Source organism: Helianthus annuus, chromosome 16 (genome assembly GCF_002127325.2).
Source record: "Helianthus annuus cultivar XRQ/B chromosome 16, HanXRQr2.0-SUNRISE, whole genome shotgun sequence".
NCBI classification, from domain to species: Eukaryota; Viridiplantae; Streptophyta; class Magnoliopsida; order Asterales; family Asteraceae; genus Helianthus; species Helianthus annuus.
In genome coordinates this window covers 34,718,708-34,735,124 of record NC_035448.2, presented here as the reverse complement: position 1 = coordinate 34,735,124, position 16,417 = coordinate 34,718,708, and the positions used below count along the sequence as shown (strand labels likewise).

Sequence of the window (16,417 nt, the reverse complement as noted above, 5' to 3'; positions counted from 1 at the left end):
ATACCAAGTAAGCAATGCGGTGGCACCATCCTTGCCTGAAAACTCCAGGGGTTTACAAGCCATGAATTTCTTAAAGAGGAATGGTGCTTTAGGTTATTTGACCTTGGATTCGACAGAAGCCTGATCAGTGTAGGGTTGGATCCTATTTACGATGTCAGGGATAACTCGGGCCATTTGGTCGGCCATTTGTTCAGCGATTAGACCCACTAACTCTTGTTTGGAGATGGAGCCGGAGTTGTTGGAGTTCTTCTTTGAGCCTGATTTAGACTTCTTGGCCTTCTTGGAGGATCCAGAGTTTGGTGAAGACATCTAGAGATTCAAAAGGAATGAAGAGGTGAGACTTGATCATAATGTTTGTTTAAGAAAAATCGTTTTTCATGAAATGAATCACATAGCATAAAGTGTCACATATCATAAAAGGGTTCCAATTGTTTCACATAGCATAAAATGTTCAAATTGTATCACATAGCATAATCATGGATTCCACATAGCATAACACGAATTTCACATAGCATAACATGAATAATGAAAACATCGTAAATTTAGTTTGTTCACGAGAGATTATTATTGTTTTTGATTGCGATAAACGTGCGAATTGTGTAACGATTTTGAAATGAACGAAGTAACAAGTATAAAATCACATATAAATTGAGATAACATAAAAGAGAGGCTCATAAAACATTGGATTGTTTCGGGTAGAGAAACGTCGACTATTTCAAAGTGGGTCGAAAGTCCTTTCGAGTTAGAGAAAACTTGCTTTGGCCTATAGGAAAGATACTCTCGTCGAGAAGCGATTAAGGGTATCTTACCCTTCCAGTTACTACATGTCTCTAATCGATTGAAACAATCGGGACCTTGGCGAGATTGAGAATCGATGAATGGGACTTAATCAACAAGATGCGGGTTTCACCCCTAACTTGAAGATTCCGTACCCTAATGTGGTTGGTACTCGTCGGGTCAAAATATAATTTCGACAATTTGACGAGGGTCCACTAGAGTTTGAATTGGAAATTACCATTAAGATGTGGATTGTGACAACCGGTAATTTACGGATCTTAATTACGTGATTAACAGAGGATTAACGCAATAATAAATAGTGCTTACAACGCAAATAAACTTAATTGGGACTTTGAAGTGCCTAGGAACGTCTATACGACTTTACAGTACGCGTGTGAAGATTCGTGTGGGATCTGCGGAACATCAAACAACAACGGACTGACACCGTACGAAATACTGACAACGCCAACAAATATGGATGTTGCACAAATATTTTATGCTTACGAAGTTTGGGTCGCGATACCGGGTCTCGTAGTAATTACAGACCACTTACACATGATATGGACTTGTGGGGCCCGGGCCCAAGCCCAAAACCCACAAGCCTAAACCTGCACATAATATATTAGAATCTATACAAGATTCATAAAATCTACATAAGATTTACAAAATCTTATCAAATCCTACCAAATCTCTACAAAAGATTTTAGTTTCAAGGATAGAACAACCGACCTAAATGCAATGTGAATACACCAAAGGGCAATAAAAACTCTCTACTCTATAAATGCACAACTCAATCCTCTCTTTTACACACACAAAAAAAAAAAAGAAAAGAAACACTAGAGTGTCTCTCTTTCACCTCTCTTGATCTTCATATACATAACAACAACAACAGACTTAAAAGTCTGACTCCCTCCTCTCTCTCGATGCAACACATATGCAGACAATACAATTCACACTCAAAGTTCAAACACCCTTCATCTCTCACATCCTACCATCACCCTCTCGATCCCCTCTCTCTCTCTCTGCTGAAACCGCCGGCAAGGAGCCGACCACACCCCTCCGACCCCTCGGTAACCGGCCGACAAACACCCACCTGCACACCCCTTCTCCGATCTGGTGTAATCGGCCGACCACCACCATCGTTTGGTGATGGTGCGGTGACCAAGCAAAGAAGAAGGATCGATGAGAGAGAGATCGAGACGAGAGAAAGAGCGCCGGAGGAGCAGCACCGCCGTGAGCGGCGGTGGCAGTGGAGTGCGGCGGCGGTTGCATCTCGGACCAGTGGTCCTTGACTCGGACTGGCGGTCCTTGTCTCGGTCCGACGAGTATTCCGGTAATCACCTCATATTCTTTTTATTTCTTGCAAAACAGAAAGTGATGATGATGATTTTGTTGTTAATGGCCACTGTGGTTGATGGAGATGATGATTGGTTCTAGTCATTTCAGTCTCGGGTCAGGTTTGGGTGTTCGGCTCAGCTACGGTCTGGGTTCGGTTGGGTTCGAGGAAAGTTCGGTCAACACCGGGTCACAAGCAGCCAAAGCTGGTCAAAGGAGAGGCGGTTAGGTTCGGTCAGCGGTTCGGGTCAAGCGGTTTGGTCAGATTCAACTTCGGTATGGTTGACTCGGTCAAACCGAGTCAACTCGGTCAACCTGGTCAACTCAGCGAGTCGACCCGGTCAACTCAGTTGACCCGGTCGACTCAGTCAACATTTTTGGCGTTACAACATTAGAAATTTGGTAAAGCGGCACGATTATCTCGTTATTTTTTTTTATATGTTACGTGACACACGAGCTTGAACCGACTCGATAGAAATTTGTTTTACATTTCAAGCATACGAAGAAAAATTAACATATTGATATTATTGGTTGAATTTTGATCTAATAACGACAACTGGTGTTGTCGGGGGCGTCCAAAAACAGAGGAAACTCTGCCCGTTTTTCGAGAAAATCCGTAAAATAACTACGTTTTGTTATTAATCAAACTATCGGATTTAAGTAACTATTTTATAAAAACGAATACAACTCTGAAATTTTGTACGAAAACAACTTAATACTCACGAAAACGACGAGTCGAAAATTTCTTACAACAAATGAATATAGTTATTATATTTATTTTTAGGCTTCGAAAACTCGACGAATTCTTTTACGAAGGTAAATATAGTTTATATACTTATTTATTTCAAATATCGTACGACACGAGTTCTCTTATAAAAAAATAAATATTGTTATATATTTATTTTCAAATACAACTCGACGATTCTTTTATAAAATAAATATAACTTTACATATTTATTTTATACGCCTAAACGGCACATACGTGTATTTTGACAAAGATCATCCGAAACGCGATATATAATACGAGTTGGTTATATGATATTTTCATACAAATATTCTTTTTGTATGCGTACGACTTCTCGGAGCGACTAACATTATTTCGTCAATATATGGATATTTTTTTATTTGAAATTCTCGAAAACTAAGTACTTTCAAGGCTTAGTAAACTATTACCGACATTAAACGAGACTTAACACGTATAACTTAATCTTTTCTATTAAGTTAACAACTTATCGTTGAATCGTTCGATTAACGATTCGGTAGGGCTCGTGACACGTGGTTTAGTTATCGTTTTTGGTTAGAAACTTATTAGATATTCCATGTTAGGAATATTGTAGAATGCACGCTAGCAAGCCACGTCTTGGAAACGACATCATCGAAGTCGTAATTAGCTAGCTTTGCACAGGAATATTCAGGCGAGTTCATAACCCCCACTTTTTACTGTTTTACATTCTTTTTGTAAATATTTTCGGGGTGGAAAGACATGCACGATTTTCAAAAACATATAAAGTTTTGAACAAACGCAAAGCTCGTATTTCTAAATCATATCACGAATGGATTTCGAGGAACTCAAATGAATTACGAAAGGTTTATACTAAACATACCGGTTTTTACAAAACAAATGCTTATTTTCGAAATATGAATGATTTTTCATAACTAAGGAGTCAGTCAGGGTGGCTGGGAAGGTCCAGTCAGGGTGGCTGGGAAGGTCCAGTCAGGGTGGCTGGGAAGGTCCAGTCAGGATGGCTGGGAAGGTCCAGCCAGGGTGGCTGGGGAGGTTCAGCCAGGGTGGCTGGGGTGGTATATATGTTACAGTAATTACGAATACTTTTTACATGGTATGGTTAGCGTAAGGAGGTTTACTACTTTGATCATGTGAGTGGGTAGGCGGGAACTGGAGGCCATTAATCCTCATTGTAGGACCGAGGGACGTAAGCGGTAGATCTATCTGGGTGTAGTGAGCCCAACTCCAGGTCCAGCATAACGGACCTTGGGGTGACTTTGTGCCCAACGCAAAATCCGCTAGGTTTGAGTCTTCCTACTTGCACTTCACACATATCAATGGCCTTGCAAACCATTGGTGATCTCTTTTTCCTTATTTCTACATACCAGGGATTTTTTATCATACACGCTTACAAAGCGCTTGATTTATACAAAATAAAAACCATGTTTTATACAAATTCAAAGTATTGGTTTATACGAGCATAGAGTCAAAGTCAGGGTGGGCATTGACGGTTATACATACTTTACAAATACATGGTTTTACGATCATAGATCGTTACAAATACAAAGTCCTCGTATAACTGAACAAGAAAATATTTTTAAATTCATTTTCTCAATACTATTTCAAAAACCGGTTACCAAAGATTTATTTCAAACCTTTCACAACTCAAAAGATTTATCTCAAATCTTTTATGAACAAACTATGAACTCGCTCAACTGTATGTTGACTTTTTCACATGTTCTTTCTCAGGTTGCATTTCTAAGACAAGGCACGGTTGGAATAGGAGGACCATGAAGAGTCGAGTACTTAGTGGGCGTTTAGTTTCTAGAAAGACTTAGCTTATTTGCTTCCGCTGTGCAATGAAGATACCAGTCCAGTCACGCCAATGCTCTGATAATTTCGGGGTGTGACAGATTGGTATCAGAGCTATAGGTTACAGCGAATTAGGTTTCTGTTGTGATACCTAGGCTCTAACCTCACCTTTCCCCCTGGGGACTTAGATCATTGAGACACTGAACACATACAGAACGCCTAGTACTCGAATATGGTCTCCACCCGTTGCTAAAAAACAAATAGTCAAAATTTTGTCTCCAAACACACGATATTGTGGTGTTTTACACACAATGCATAAAACAATTACATACAGTACACAACACTCTGAGAGTTTAGGAAACATGCATTTAAGACCTTCGGAAAAGGGAATTCAGTCTGAGAGGCTGGGAAGGTAGTCTGAGAGACTAGAAGATTCAGTCTGAGAGGCTGGAAAGGTAGTCTGAGAGACTAGAAGATTCAGTCTGAGAGGCTGGAAAGGTAGTCTGAGAGACTAGAAGATTCAGTCTGAGAGGCTGGAAAGGTAGTCTGAGAGACTAGAAGATTCAGTCTGAGAGGCTGGAAAGGTAGTCTGAGAGACTAGAAGATTCAGTCTGAGAGGCTGGAAAGGTAGTCTGAGAGACTAGAAGATTCAGTCTGAGAGGCTGGGAAGGTAGTCTGAGAGACTAGAAGATTCAGTCTGAGAGGCTGGGAAGGTAGTCTGAGAGACTAGAAGATTCAGTCTGAGAGGCTGGGAAGGTAGTCTGAGAGACTAGAAGATTCAGTCTGAGAGACTGGGAGGATAGTCTAGTGGGACTAGGAGATTCAGTCTGAGAGACTGGGAGGATAGACTAGTGGGACTAGGAGATTCAGTCTGAGAGGCTGGGAGGATAGTCTAGTGGGCCTAGGAGATTCAGTCTGAGAGGCTGGAAGGATAGTCTAGTGGGACTAGGAGATTCAGTCTGGGAGGCTGGAAGGATAGTCTAGTGGGACTAGAAGATTCAGTCTGAGAGGCTGGGAGGATAGTCTAGTGGGACTAGAAGATTCAGTCTGAGAGGCTGGGCGGATAGTCTAGTGGGACTAGGAAGTTCAGTCTGAGAGGCTGGGAGGATAGACTAGTGGGACTAGGGGAATTACTTGATTGCTTATTGGTGATTAACATGCGTATTTGATTATGATCGATTATTTGTGCATGGACATCACGTAGGAATCGCGAATATTAACTCGGGTACACACTATTATCCACATTGTCTATGATATTTTAACTCCCCGAGCAGGCAGCCTACGCATAACAAAACGCTAGCGCACGGGAATACATGGAACTCAATTTTTATGTCCACAGATGTCGGGGTACATCACCTTCTACATGGCACACGACGCTAGCGCACAGGTATACGTGGAACTTAAGCTTACATCAACAGAGGTTGAAGTACGTCACATACGACTATCGAGGCGAGGCCTTTGAAAAGACGCGATGGCGCAATTCAACGACGACGCTAGATTCCTGTCAGCAGGAGAACTAACGGCCAGGAAACGACAACTTGTCACGCGATCCTGCAACGACACGAATCACTCCAAGGAAAAGACGTATGTCTCCACATCCCCCCTATTTCGGTTAACGACGAATACGATATGTTCGACATTCCATGGTAATGTCACCTAACAATTGGTCGTCACACGAAACCCCAGGTAAAGTCCTCAAATTTCTATTATTGAAATTTCGAATTTCACGCTCACTGAGTAGATTTTCGCATCTCTACTCCTCTTAATGGTCATTGTATCATGATCATTTCTTTACAAGTTACATACATGGTTTTTCATTGTGACCATGCCGAAAGTTTTCTTGTTGATACATATGTTTATTGTCGGATTGCGCTAAAACCAAGTTCAATTGTTTGAACTTGTCCATTACACATGTTCGATTCAAAACACCATATGATGTATTGAAAACATCATATTCAAATTCGTATTAACAAGCGTTTCATTTGTTCCGAGTCAAAGTGAACTTGTTTGGCATTCGACTCCATTAAATTGTTTGTTGATTTTGACACCTTGTGGTGGTGTTTTCACTTAACTAAAGCTTGCGCTAAACTCATTTCGGCATCTCATGCACGGATTTAAATATTTATTTATTGATTACTTTAAATCCACTTCGATTTATTATATCAAAGCTGTCTTAATACAATAGTGTGTTAAGACAATGGTACACAAATTCATTTTTACATTCCGGTGTACCTACTAACGGTTCTTTCATTATCGATCGAAAATTTTGCGATATCCATTGCTTCTTCACCTTCGATCGAAAACATTATTTCTTTGATGTTCAAATTTCAATTGAAAATTCTATGATGTCATTTGAAACAAACTTTCGGATTCACCTTATTACGCTTTCATTTGACTTCAAACACGGTGAAATTGTTTGATCACCGCTAATATTGGATTATTTAAATCACTACGACACCTTGTGGTGTCAGTAGAAACTTGTAGCTTGGGCTAATTATGATTGAGCGTTTTATGCAAAACACAGGTGATACTTGTTCGATCACCTCTATTATTAAATTGTTTCATTGCGACACCTTGTGGCGTCGGTATGACTTGCAGCTTGCGCTGATCACGATCGAGCGTTTCATGCAAACTATTACATTTGAGATTGTTGATTCTAAGTTCATCCAGTGGATGTTATTGCTTCTAGAACTCGTTTACATGTTATAAACGTTCACATGGAATTCGATTGGTCGAAGTTCCTGTTCATTGTTGGATCCTGTTAACTTAGTCACACTAGTGACTGTATCTATACATCTTGTTTTCCCTTGACATCAACTTTTGAAACACAATTCTGAAGAGATAACATAGTGTAAATTTCGAGGACGAAATTTCTGTAACAGGGGGAGAATGTGACAACCGGTAATTTACGGATCTTAATTACGTGATTAACAGAGGATTAACGCAATAATAAATAGTGCTTACAGCGCAAATAAACTTAATTGGGACTTTGAAGTGCCTAGGAACGTCTATACGACTTTACAGTACGCGTGTGAAGATTCGTGTGGGATCTGCGGAACATCAAACAACAACGGACTGACACCGTACGAAATACTGACAACGCCAACAAATATGGATGTTGCACAAATATTTTATGCTTACGAAGTTTGGGTCGCGATACCGGGTCTCGTAGTAATTACAGACCACTTACACATGATATGGACTTGTGGGCCCCGGGCCCAAGCCCAAAACCCACAAGCCTAAACCTGCACATAATATATTAGAATCTATACAAGATTCATAAAATCTACATAAGATTTACAAAATCTTATCAAATCCTACCAAATCTCTACAAAAGATTTTAGTTTCAAGGATAGAACAACCGACCTAAATGCAATGTGAATACACCAAAGGGCAATAAAAACTCTCTACTCTATAAATGCACTACTCAATCCTCTCTTTTACACACAAAAAAAAAAAAAAAAAACACTAGAGTGTCTCTCTTTCACCTCTCTTGATCTTCATATACATAACAACAACAACAGACTTAAAAGTCTGACTCCCTCCTCTCTCTCGATGCAACACATATGCAGACAATACAATTCACACTCAAAGTTCAAACACCCTTCATCTCTCACATCCTACCATCACCCTCTCGATCCCCTCTCTCTCTCTGTTGAAACCGCCGGCAAGGAGCCGGCCACACCCCTCCGACCCCTCGGTAACCGGCCGACAAACACCCACCTGCACACCCCTTCTCCGATCTGGTGTAATCGGCCGACCACCACCATCGTTTGGTGATGGTGCGGTGACCAAGCAAAGAAGAAGGATCGATGAGAGAGAGATCGAGACGAAAGAAAGAGCGCCGGAGGAGCAGCACCGCCGTGAGCGGCGGTGGCAGTGGAGTGCGGCGGCGGTTGCATCTCGGACCGGTGGTCCTTGACTCGGACCGGCGGTCCTTGTCTCGGTCCGACGAGTATTCCGGTAATCACCTCATATTCTTTTTATTTCTTGCAAAACAGAAAGTGATGATGATGATTTTGTTGTTAACGGCCACTGTGGTTGATGGAGATGATGATTGGTTCTAGTCATTTCAGTCTCGGGTCAGGTTTGGGTGTTCGGCTCAGCTACGGTCTGGGTTCGGTTGGGTTCGAGGAAAGTTCGGTCAACACCGGGTCACAAGCAGCCAAAGCTGGTCAAAGGAGAGGCGGTTAGGTTCGGTCAACGGTTCGGGTCAAGCGGTTTGGTCAGATTCAACTTCGGTATGGTTGACTCGGTCAAACCGAGTCAACTCGGTCAACCTGGTCAACTCAGCGAGTCGACCCGGTCAACTCAGTTGACCCGGTCGACTCAGTCAACATTTTTGGCGTTACAACATTAGAAATTTGGTAAAGCGGCACGATTATCTCGTTATTTTTTTTATATGTTACGTGACACACGAGCTTGAACCGACTCGATAGAAATTTGTTTTACATTTCAAGCATACGAAGAAAAATTAACATATTGATATTATTGGTTGAATTTTGATCTAATAACGACAACTGGTGTTGTCGGGGGCGTCCAAAAACAGAGGAAACTCTGCCCGTTTTTCGAGAAAATCCGTAAAATAACTACGTTTTGTTATTAATCAAACTATCGGATTTAAGTAACTATTTTATAAAAACGAATACAACTCTGAAATTTTGTACCAAAACAACTTAATACTCACGAAAACGACGAGTCGAAAATTTCTTACAACAAATGAATATAGTTATTATATTTATTTTTAGGCTTCGAAAACTCGACGAATTCTTTTACGAAGGTAAATATAGTTTATATACTTATTTATTTCAAATATCGTACGGCACGAGTTCTCTTATAAAAAAATAAATATTGTTATATATTTATTTTCAAATACAACTCGACGATTCTTTTATAAAATAAATATAACTTTACATATTTATTTTATACGCCTAAACGGCACATACGTATATTTTGACAAAGATCATCCGAAACGCGATATATAATACGAGTTGGTTATATGATATTTTCATACAAATATTCTTTTTGTACGCGTACGACTTCTCGAAGCGACTAACATTATTTCGTCAATATATGGATATTTTTTTATTTGAAATTCTCGAAAACTAAGTACTTTCAAGGCTTAGTAAACTATTACCGACATTAAACGAGACTTAACACGTATAACTTAATCTTTTCTATTAAGTTAACAACTTATCGTTGAATCGTTTGATTAACGATTCGGTAGGGCTCGTGACACGTGGTTTAGTTACCGTTTTTGGTTAGAAACTTATTAGATATTCCATGTTAGGAATATTGTAGAATGCACGCTAGCAAGCCACGTCTTGGAAACGACATCATCGAAGTCGTAATTAGCTAGCTTTGCACAGGAATATTCAGGCGAGTTCATAACCCCCACTTTTTACTGTTTTACATTCTTTTTGTAAATATTTTCGGGGTGGAAAGACATGCACGATTTTCAAAAACATATAAAGTTTTGAACAAACCCAAAGCTCGTATTTCTAAATCATATCACGAATGGATTTCGAGGAACTCAAATGAATTATGAAAGGTTTATACTAAACATACCGGTTTTTACAAAACAAATGCTTATTTTCGAAATATGAATGATTTTTCATAACTAAGGAGTCAGTCAGGGTGGCTGGGAAGGTCCAGTCAGGGTGGCTGGGAAGGTCCAGTCAGGGTGGCTGGGAAGGTCCAGCCAGGGTGGCTGGGGAGGTTCAGCCAGGGTGGCTGGGGTGGTATATATGTTACAGTAATTACGAATACTTTTTACATGGTATGGTTAGCGTAAGGAGGTTTACTACTTAGATCATGTGAGTGGGTAGGCGGGAACTGGAGGCCATTAATCCTCATTGTAGGACCGAGGGACGTAAGCGGTAGATCTATCTGGGTGTAGCGAGCCCAACTCCAGGTCCAGCATAACGGACCTTGGGGTGACTTTGTGCCCAACGCAAAATCCACTAGGTTTGAGTCTTCCTACTTGCACTTCACACATATCAATGGCCTTGCAAACCATTGGTGATCTCTTTTTCCTTATTTCTACATACCAGGGATTTTTTATCATACACGCTTACAAAGCGCTTGATTTATACAAAATAAAAACCATGTTTTATACAAATTCAAAGTATTGGTTTATACGAGCATAGAGTCAAAGTCAGGGTGGGCATTGACGGTTATACATACTTTACAAATACATGGTTTTACGATCATAGATCGTTACAAATACAAAGTCCTCATATAACTGAACAAGAAAATGAGTTTTAAATTCATTTTCTCAATACTATTTCAAAAACCGGTTACCAAAGATTTATTTCAAACCTTTCACAACTCAAAAGATTTATCTCAAATGTTTTATGAACAAACTATGAACTCGCTCAACTTTATGTTGACTTTTTCGCATGTTCTTTCTCAGGTTGCATTTCTAAGACAAGGCACGGTTGGAATAGGAGGACCATGAAGAGTCGAGTACTTAGTGGGCGTTCAGTTTCTAGAAAGACTTAGCTTATTTGCTTCCGCTGTGCAATGAAGATACCAGTCCAGTCACGCCAATGCTCTGATAATTTCGGGGTGTGACATGGATTTCACTCCTAACTTAATGGTGAATTTCGTGCAAAAATAGAATCGGACGGAATGAGAGTCGTTTACTAAATTGTGGGTTTCACGCCTATTTTGGTAAATTCATCTTGTTTTTGTTACGAGTGTCTTCAAGTCTTCAAAGTGTATTGTGTTAGCCTTAGGAAAGGCATGAAAGTTTAAGAGTCCAAAGAAGAAAGATAAGAAGCAAATAAGGCAGAATGCATGAAGTTTTAAACAACAAATAAGAATCAAGTTCCTAAAACTATAGACTAGGGCAAAGCATTCCTACCTTTGCTAATTCCCTATAGTTGTGGCTCTGATACCAATCTGTCATACCCCAACCGATGGCGGAAACATCGGGATGAGACGAACAAATTGCTCACAACTTCATAACACTATGTGACAATAATAATTAAATTCAAATTTCATAAAATTTCTAAAATTGTCATACAAGGATCAAACGAAAGACAACATTGTTTCAACAATACATCATAATAACAATATTAATCTAGGTGTGTATCTAAGTCCACCTAAATTGCATTCTTCCCAACATCATCTCATTAATCAACCTGCAACATGTATTAAAATATATCAACAAAAAGTTGGCGAGTATACAAGTTTTGTTACATAGCATAATATAGAATAAAATTATTTAAAGTCTCATATCCAACATGAATCATAATATGCAAGTTTACAAGTATGCCGAAACGGTGTACTGTATGTTCAAACCCAAGAATCCAACGCGTTAATAGAGCCTATCCCGAAGAATAACGAGAGGTTAACATATTTAACTTAACAATACCCCATGTTTCGTGGGCGGTGCGTTAATCCTATAGCGCTATAATTTTTAAGGTAGTCTAGCAAAGTTAATGAAGCATATATCGAAACAAATAGTTTACATTAGCATACAAGTCTAGCAAGCATCATATAGTTTCATGTTAAGCATGAATAGAGCTTAAAATAGTTTCATGTGAAATGTAATTTTGTATAGCATACATGTTGCACCCAAAAGTGATAAAAAGGAAAACGGGATCGAGTATACTCACGGTTTTGCAAGCTTTCCTACTTGATACTCCCGCGAGAGTTGGTTGTATAGAGTGGAACATGTGATAACTATCAAAAATTCAGGTATCTGTACAATTATTAAACCACGATTAGTGCTTAATGTCTATGTTGAATTGCAATTAGTTGCTTTCTGATTACTGCCATATACATACACATGCATCACATATTGCTTAATGTCATATCATTATTGCATGAGAACTTTATTTACTCAAATGATGCATTAAATACAGTTAGCACAGTTGTCAGATAAATCAGGAAAATGCTGACATAACTCAGTACATAGACAGACAGTGTGTTGATACACAGAATGAGCCAGAAACCAAGTCTTACACTAGTATAATGTGTAGGAAAGTAAGGATCACAAAACTGCCTTTTTAGAGATAGTTTAAGTACCGGAAAGTGTCTAAAACTCATATAAAGTGCTGAATTCGGCAAAATTCAGCAAAAATCAGCATTGAAACAATCTAATATTATGTAGAAATATGGATAAATGGTCTTGAATGCTTTCCTAAGTGTTAGGAATCAAAAGTGTCACAAAAGGATACATAAAGCACACTAAACTGCATAGTTTAGCAATTTAACGAACCGGTAACCAACCGGACACTACCCGAAACACCAAATTTTCACTAGAAGCGCTGTTTTAACATTACCAAGCTAGTTATGGTCCCCGAACATCATAACACATCATAAAGATCTAGTAACTAGAATAACTAACTAGATACTTACATTTTTACCCTAAACAAACTAATATTTACAAACCTAGCCAGCTTCCCCCCCCCCACCTACTAATCGGCCAACATGGCCCCCACTTATTTGATTTTGTTTCAATTAAATAATAGATCATGTTGCATCTTTAGTAACATATTATACAAGAGTTAAAGTTATAAAATGGATTATAAGTAAACTTGGTAGACCATAACCCTCATTCTATCTTTCATCACTTCACACCTTCACTCTCTCCCTCTCCTATATTCTTGGTCTCGGCCGAGAACCACCACCACCATACCATCATCATCACTTCACTTCCATTCAATCCACATATTACAAGGGTGTTAGAAGACATATAAAGAAGCTAGGAGCTTACGATAGTTGAAGGACCTTGTTCATTTGCTTTTATCCACTTGTTTTCTTCTCTTGATCATCCCTAGCCTTGAGCTAGTGGTAAGAACCTTGATCTTGCTATTTTACTTCCATTTTAAGTGGTTAAAAGAAGATTCATAATGTTAATCATGAAGAACACTAAGAACCACAAGAAGTCAACTTGAACATAAGCATGATTAATGAAGAAACTAAGTTGTTTATGTGTTGATATACTTGTTGATCATTTTTTGTTTGTGAAAATGATGTTGGTCATCATATGATCTTGCTAGATCATGATTGAAAACATAATCTAGCAAGATGAGAGGATGAACATGATAGAAGTAAATGGATCATCCTCATGAGAAGCATGAACTTGAAAGAATATGTGGGTTTCTTGTAAAATAATGATCAAAGTAAGTTGTTAATCATGTAGATCTAAAATTTCATGAATGATTTCTCAAGAAACCAAGTTAAAAATATAAGTTTCACTAAATCTTGGTTATTAAACAAATAAACCTTATTTTTGAAGGTTAAACAAGTGTAGAAGTATATGTTTAACAAGAAATATCCATGAAGAAACATTTTTAGAAAATATGATCATAAGTTGTAAAGATCTATATTCTTTAAAAATGAAGTTTTCAAAGAATCAATCACACTTTAGAAGATAATAAGGCTTACTAAGAACACTAGTAAGTTACTACAAATTTTTACAAATATTCAAGTTCATGAAGTAGTAGATTATGCTTGTTTTTGACAAAATTGGTAAGTACAGGTTGTTTATTATTGATTGTGGATTGATTGTGTTGATTTTGACAAAAGAAAATGATATGCTTGAAAGCATGGAAACCTCCATTTTCAGGGGAAACCATGGCAAAAATTTTCTAAAAATTTAACACTTAGAAAAATATTTCTAAACAAGTATTTACAAGTGTATTTTAAACCATGAATTTTTACATAAACTTTGCCATGATTTTTGGTTACAAAAATACAAACATTGGAGGTTGGTTTTCATAAATAAAAGTGACTAAATATGTATTTAGGAAATATATAATTTGAAGTCATCATGTGTGTGATTATTTGTATATTATGTGTATTTTTTTTTAATTGAAATTTTCGTTAAAATGCCAAAGTAACAAATTACAAACAAGTGGCGGGTAAATGGGCAACAAGATGCGCCGCAACCAATTGCAAAACCAATCCTGCTAAAGACGAAACGACCCTTAAAGGTTGAGAGATTACTATTCACAACCCGTTGAACCCTGTTTAGGAATTCCATAGCCTCAGGGGCTAGGGAACCAAATGTATCAAAGGCGAATGGGATAATCACATGTTGATTCTCTAAACAAGCCTTCTCATGTTTAGCGACCTTGCTTGATTCCGCCTTCAATGCAGCCTGGCAAGCAACAAACCCATTATCCCTGAGCCCAACAAGAGGAGACACTCCTGTAAGGTCCACACAAGCGTGTTTTCCCCTGGCCCACCCAAACACAAGAATATCAGTTGGTCGAAGAGTAGACCTCCCATCGAGCGGATCCGTCAGAAACTTCACCGGAGCCTCCTTTTTTGCTGAAATCCCTACCCGCTTTAAAATATCAAACAGAAATTAGTTATATTATTTTAGGACTTGAAATAATATAACACATCAAAATACCAAAAATTATAATCCAAAATATTACCAAAATTCCAAGGAATAAATATACACACTTCACAGAAAATATTGGTGAAACCGAACAAAAGAATGTAACTTACAAAATATTCCGGAAAATTTATTCGCAAGTATATTTCTGGTAAATAATATTTTGGATACCAAGTGAACAAAAATATGATTTTTACAATTACTACAAGAGTATATTATATTTTGACAAGGGAAAATATATTATTTTTTGCAAGTATACATATATATTTTTCTTGAAACTCTTAGAAGATATATTATTTTTGAAAGAAATATATATTTTCTCAACAAACATGAAATACAAAATTTTTGGGGTGAAAGATGTATTTTCTCAAATAAATATGAACTATATCATTTTTGGAGAAAAATAAGTTTATATATGTTTTCTAAGTTAGACTTGAAAATATATTATTTTTGGAAACTTATGAGAAAATACAAATATTTTTGCCAAAGAAAAATTATAAATAATTTTCCTAAGTAATATTTATTGAAATATATATTTTGGAAATATATACCGGTGAACTTTTATTAAAGATGATATTTCGGAAAAATTAATACAAAATTTAGTATAAGAATACATAACAATTACAAGAAAATACGTATTTTTGTACGTATAAATACACTCCGAAATATGGCATCAATACATAGCAAACATATACAAGTTTAAGAATATGAATACAAATATACACATCCTTGGGAAGGAAATACATGTATAAATACCTGATAGGTATTCAGTTAAAATATATTGATTTAACCATTATTCCAAAATTTAGTAAATATAATTTAAGTTAAAATATTTATTATTTTAACAAATAATTATAACTTGGAATAATATCGAAGACACGAAGAAACATAACTCAAAGACACTAACTAATGCTAAATCAAGGCACGGCCCGTTCGTCTAATAGACATTAGTACGTTGTAGGTGGTCGTGTACGCCAGGCGGAGCTTTGAGTTACGGTGTTACGAAGAATGCAAGACTGTGAGTTCATGACCCCTTTTCTTTAAACTGTTTTGTTTTATAACTTCGGGGGTGAAGTACATGTTACAAAATGTTTACAAACAATTACAGTTGGTATGTTTAGCTAAGGATTGCATAGTAGATCATGTGAATGGGTAGGCGCACTCCTATGACCATTAATCCTCGTGTTAGGACCAAGGGGCATGAGTTATAGATCTATTTGGGTGTAGCGAGCCCACACCCATGTGGACCGGGGTTTGGCCCATGAGGTGACTATGTCTTACAGCCGGAAACCCAGTATAAAATCTGCTAGGTTTGAGCCTTCCTACGCCGTTGCACGTATGTTAATGGCCTTGCAAACCATTAATTGATCTATTTCCTTGTTTTGCTTTCATACCGGGATTTACAAAAA

The 16,417-nt window shown here is 37.9% G+C and overlaps 1 protein-coding gene across 3 annotated transcripts; it reads left to right on the top strand.

The window, feature by feature from the left end:
• The first annotated feature begins 8,090 nt into the window (after positions 1-8,090).
• Positions 8,091-9,077, top strand: LOC118488108. Of its 3 annotated transcripts, none has more exons than XR_004883762.1 (2): positions 8,091-8,611; positions 8,699-9,077. XR_004883762.1 is itself a non-coding variant. In XM_035985241.1 (2 exons), the coding sequence occupies exons 1-2, from the start codon at positions 8,461-8,463 to the stop codon at positions 9,006-9,008; spliced, it is 435 nt and encodes a 144-aa protein (XP_035841134.1). In that variant the 5' UTR covers positions 8,097-8,460; the 3' UTR covers positions 9,009-9,077. The 3 variants fall into 3 exon arrangements, 2 of the variants coding, with proteins under 2 accessions (XP_035841134.1, XP_035841133.1); XM_035985241.1 differs by having other exon boundaries at positions 8,097-8,611; positions 8,725-9,077; XM_035985240.1 differs by having other exon boundaries at positions 8,097-8,611; positions 8,716-9,077.
• Positions 9,078-16,417: the final 7,340 nt, after the last annotated feature.

What these genes read in the sequence shown, in the direction of transcription:
- LOC118488108 (XM_035985240.1), top strand. Translation starts at nt 8,461, where the DNA reads ATGAGAGAGAGATCGAGACGAAAGAAAGAGCGCCGGAGGAGCAGCACC. An exon ending in TCGGTCCGACGAGTATTCCG is followed by an intron (nt 8,612 to 8,715) that starts GTAATCACCTCA and finishes GATTGGTTCTAG; the next exon opens with TCATTTCAGTCTCGGGTCAG.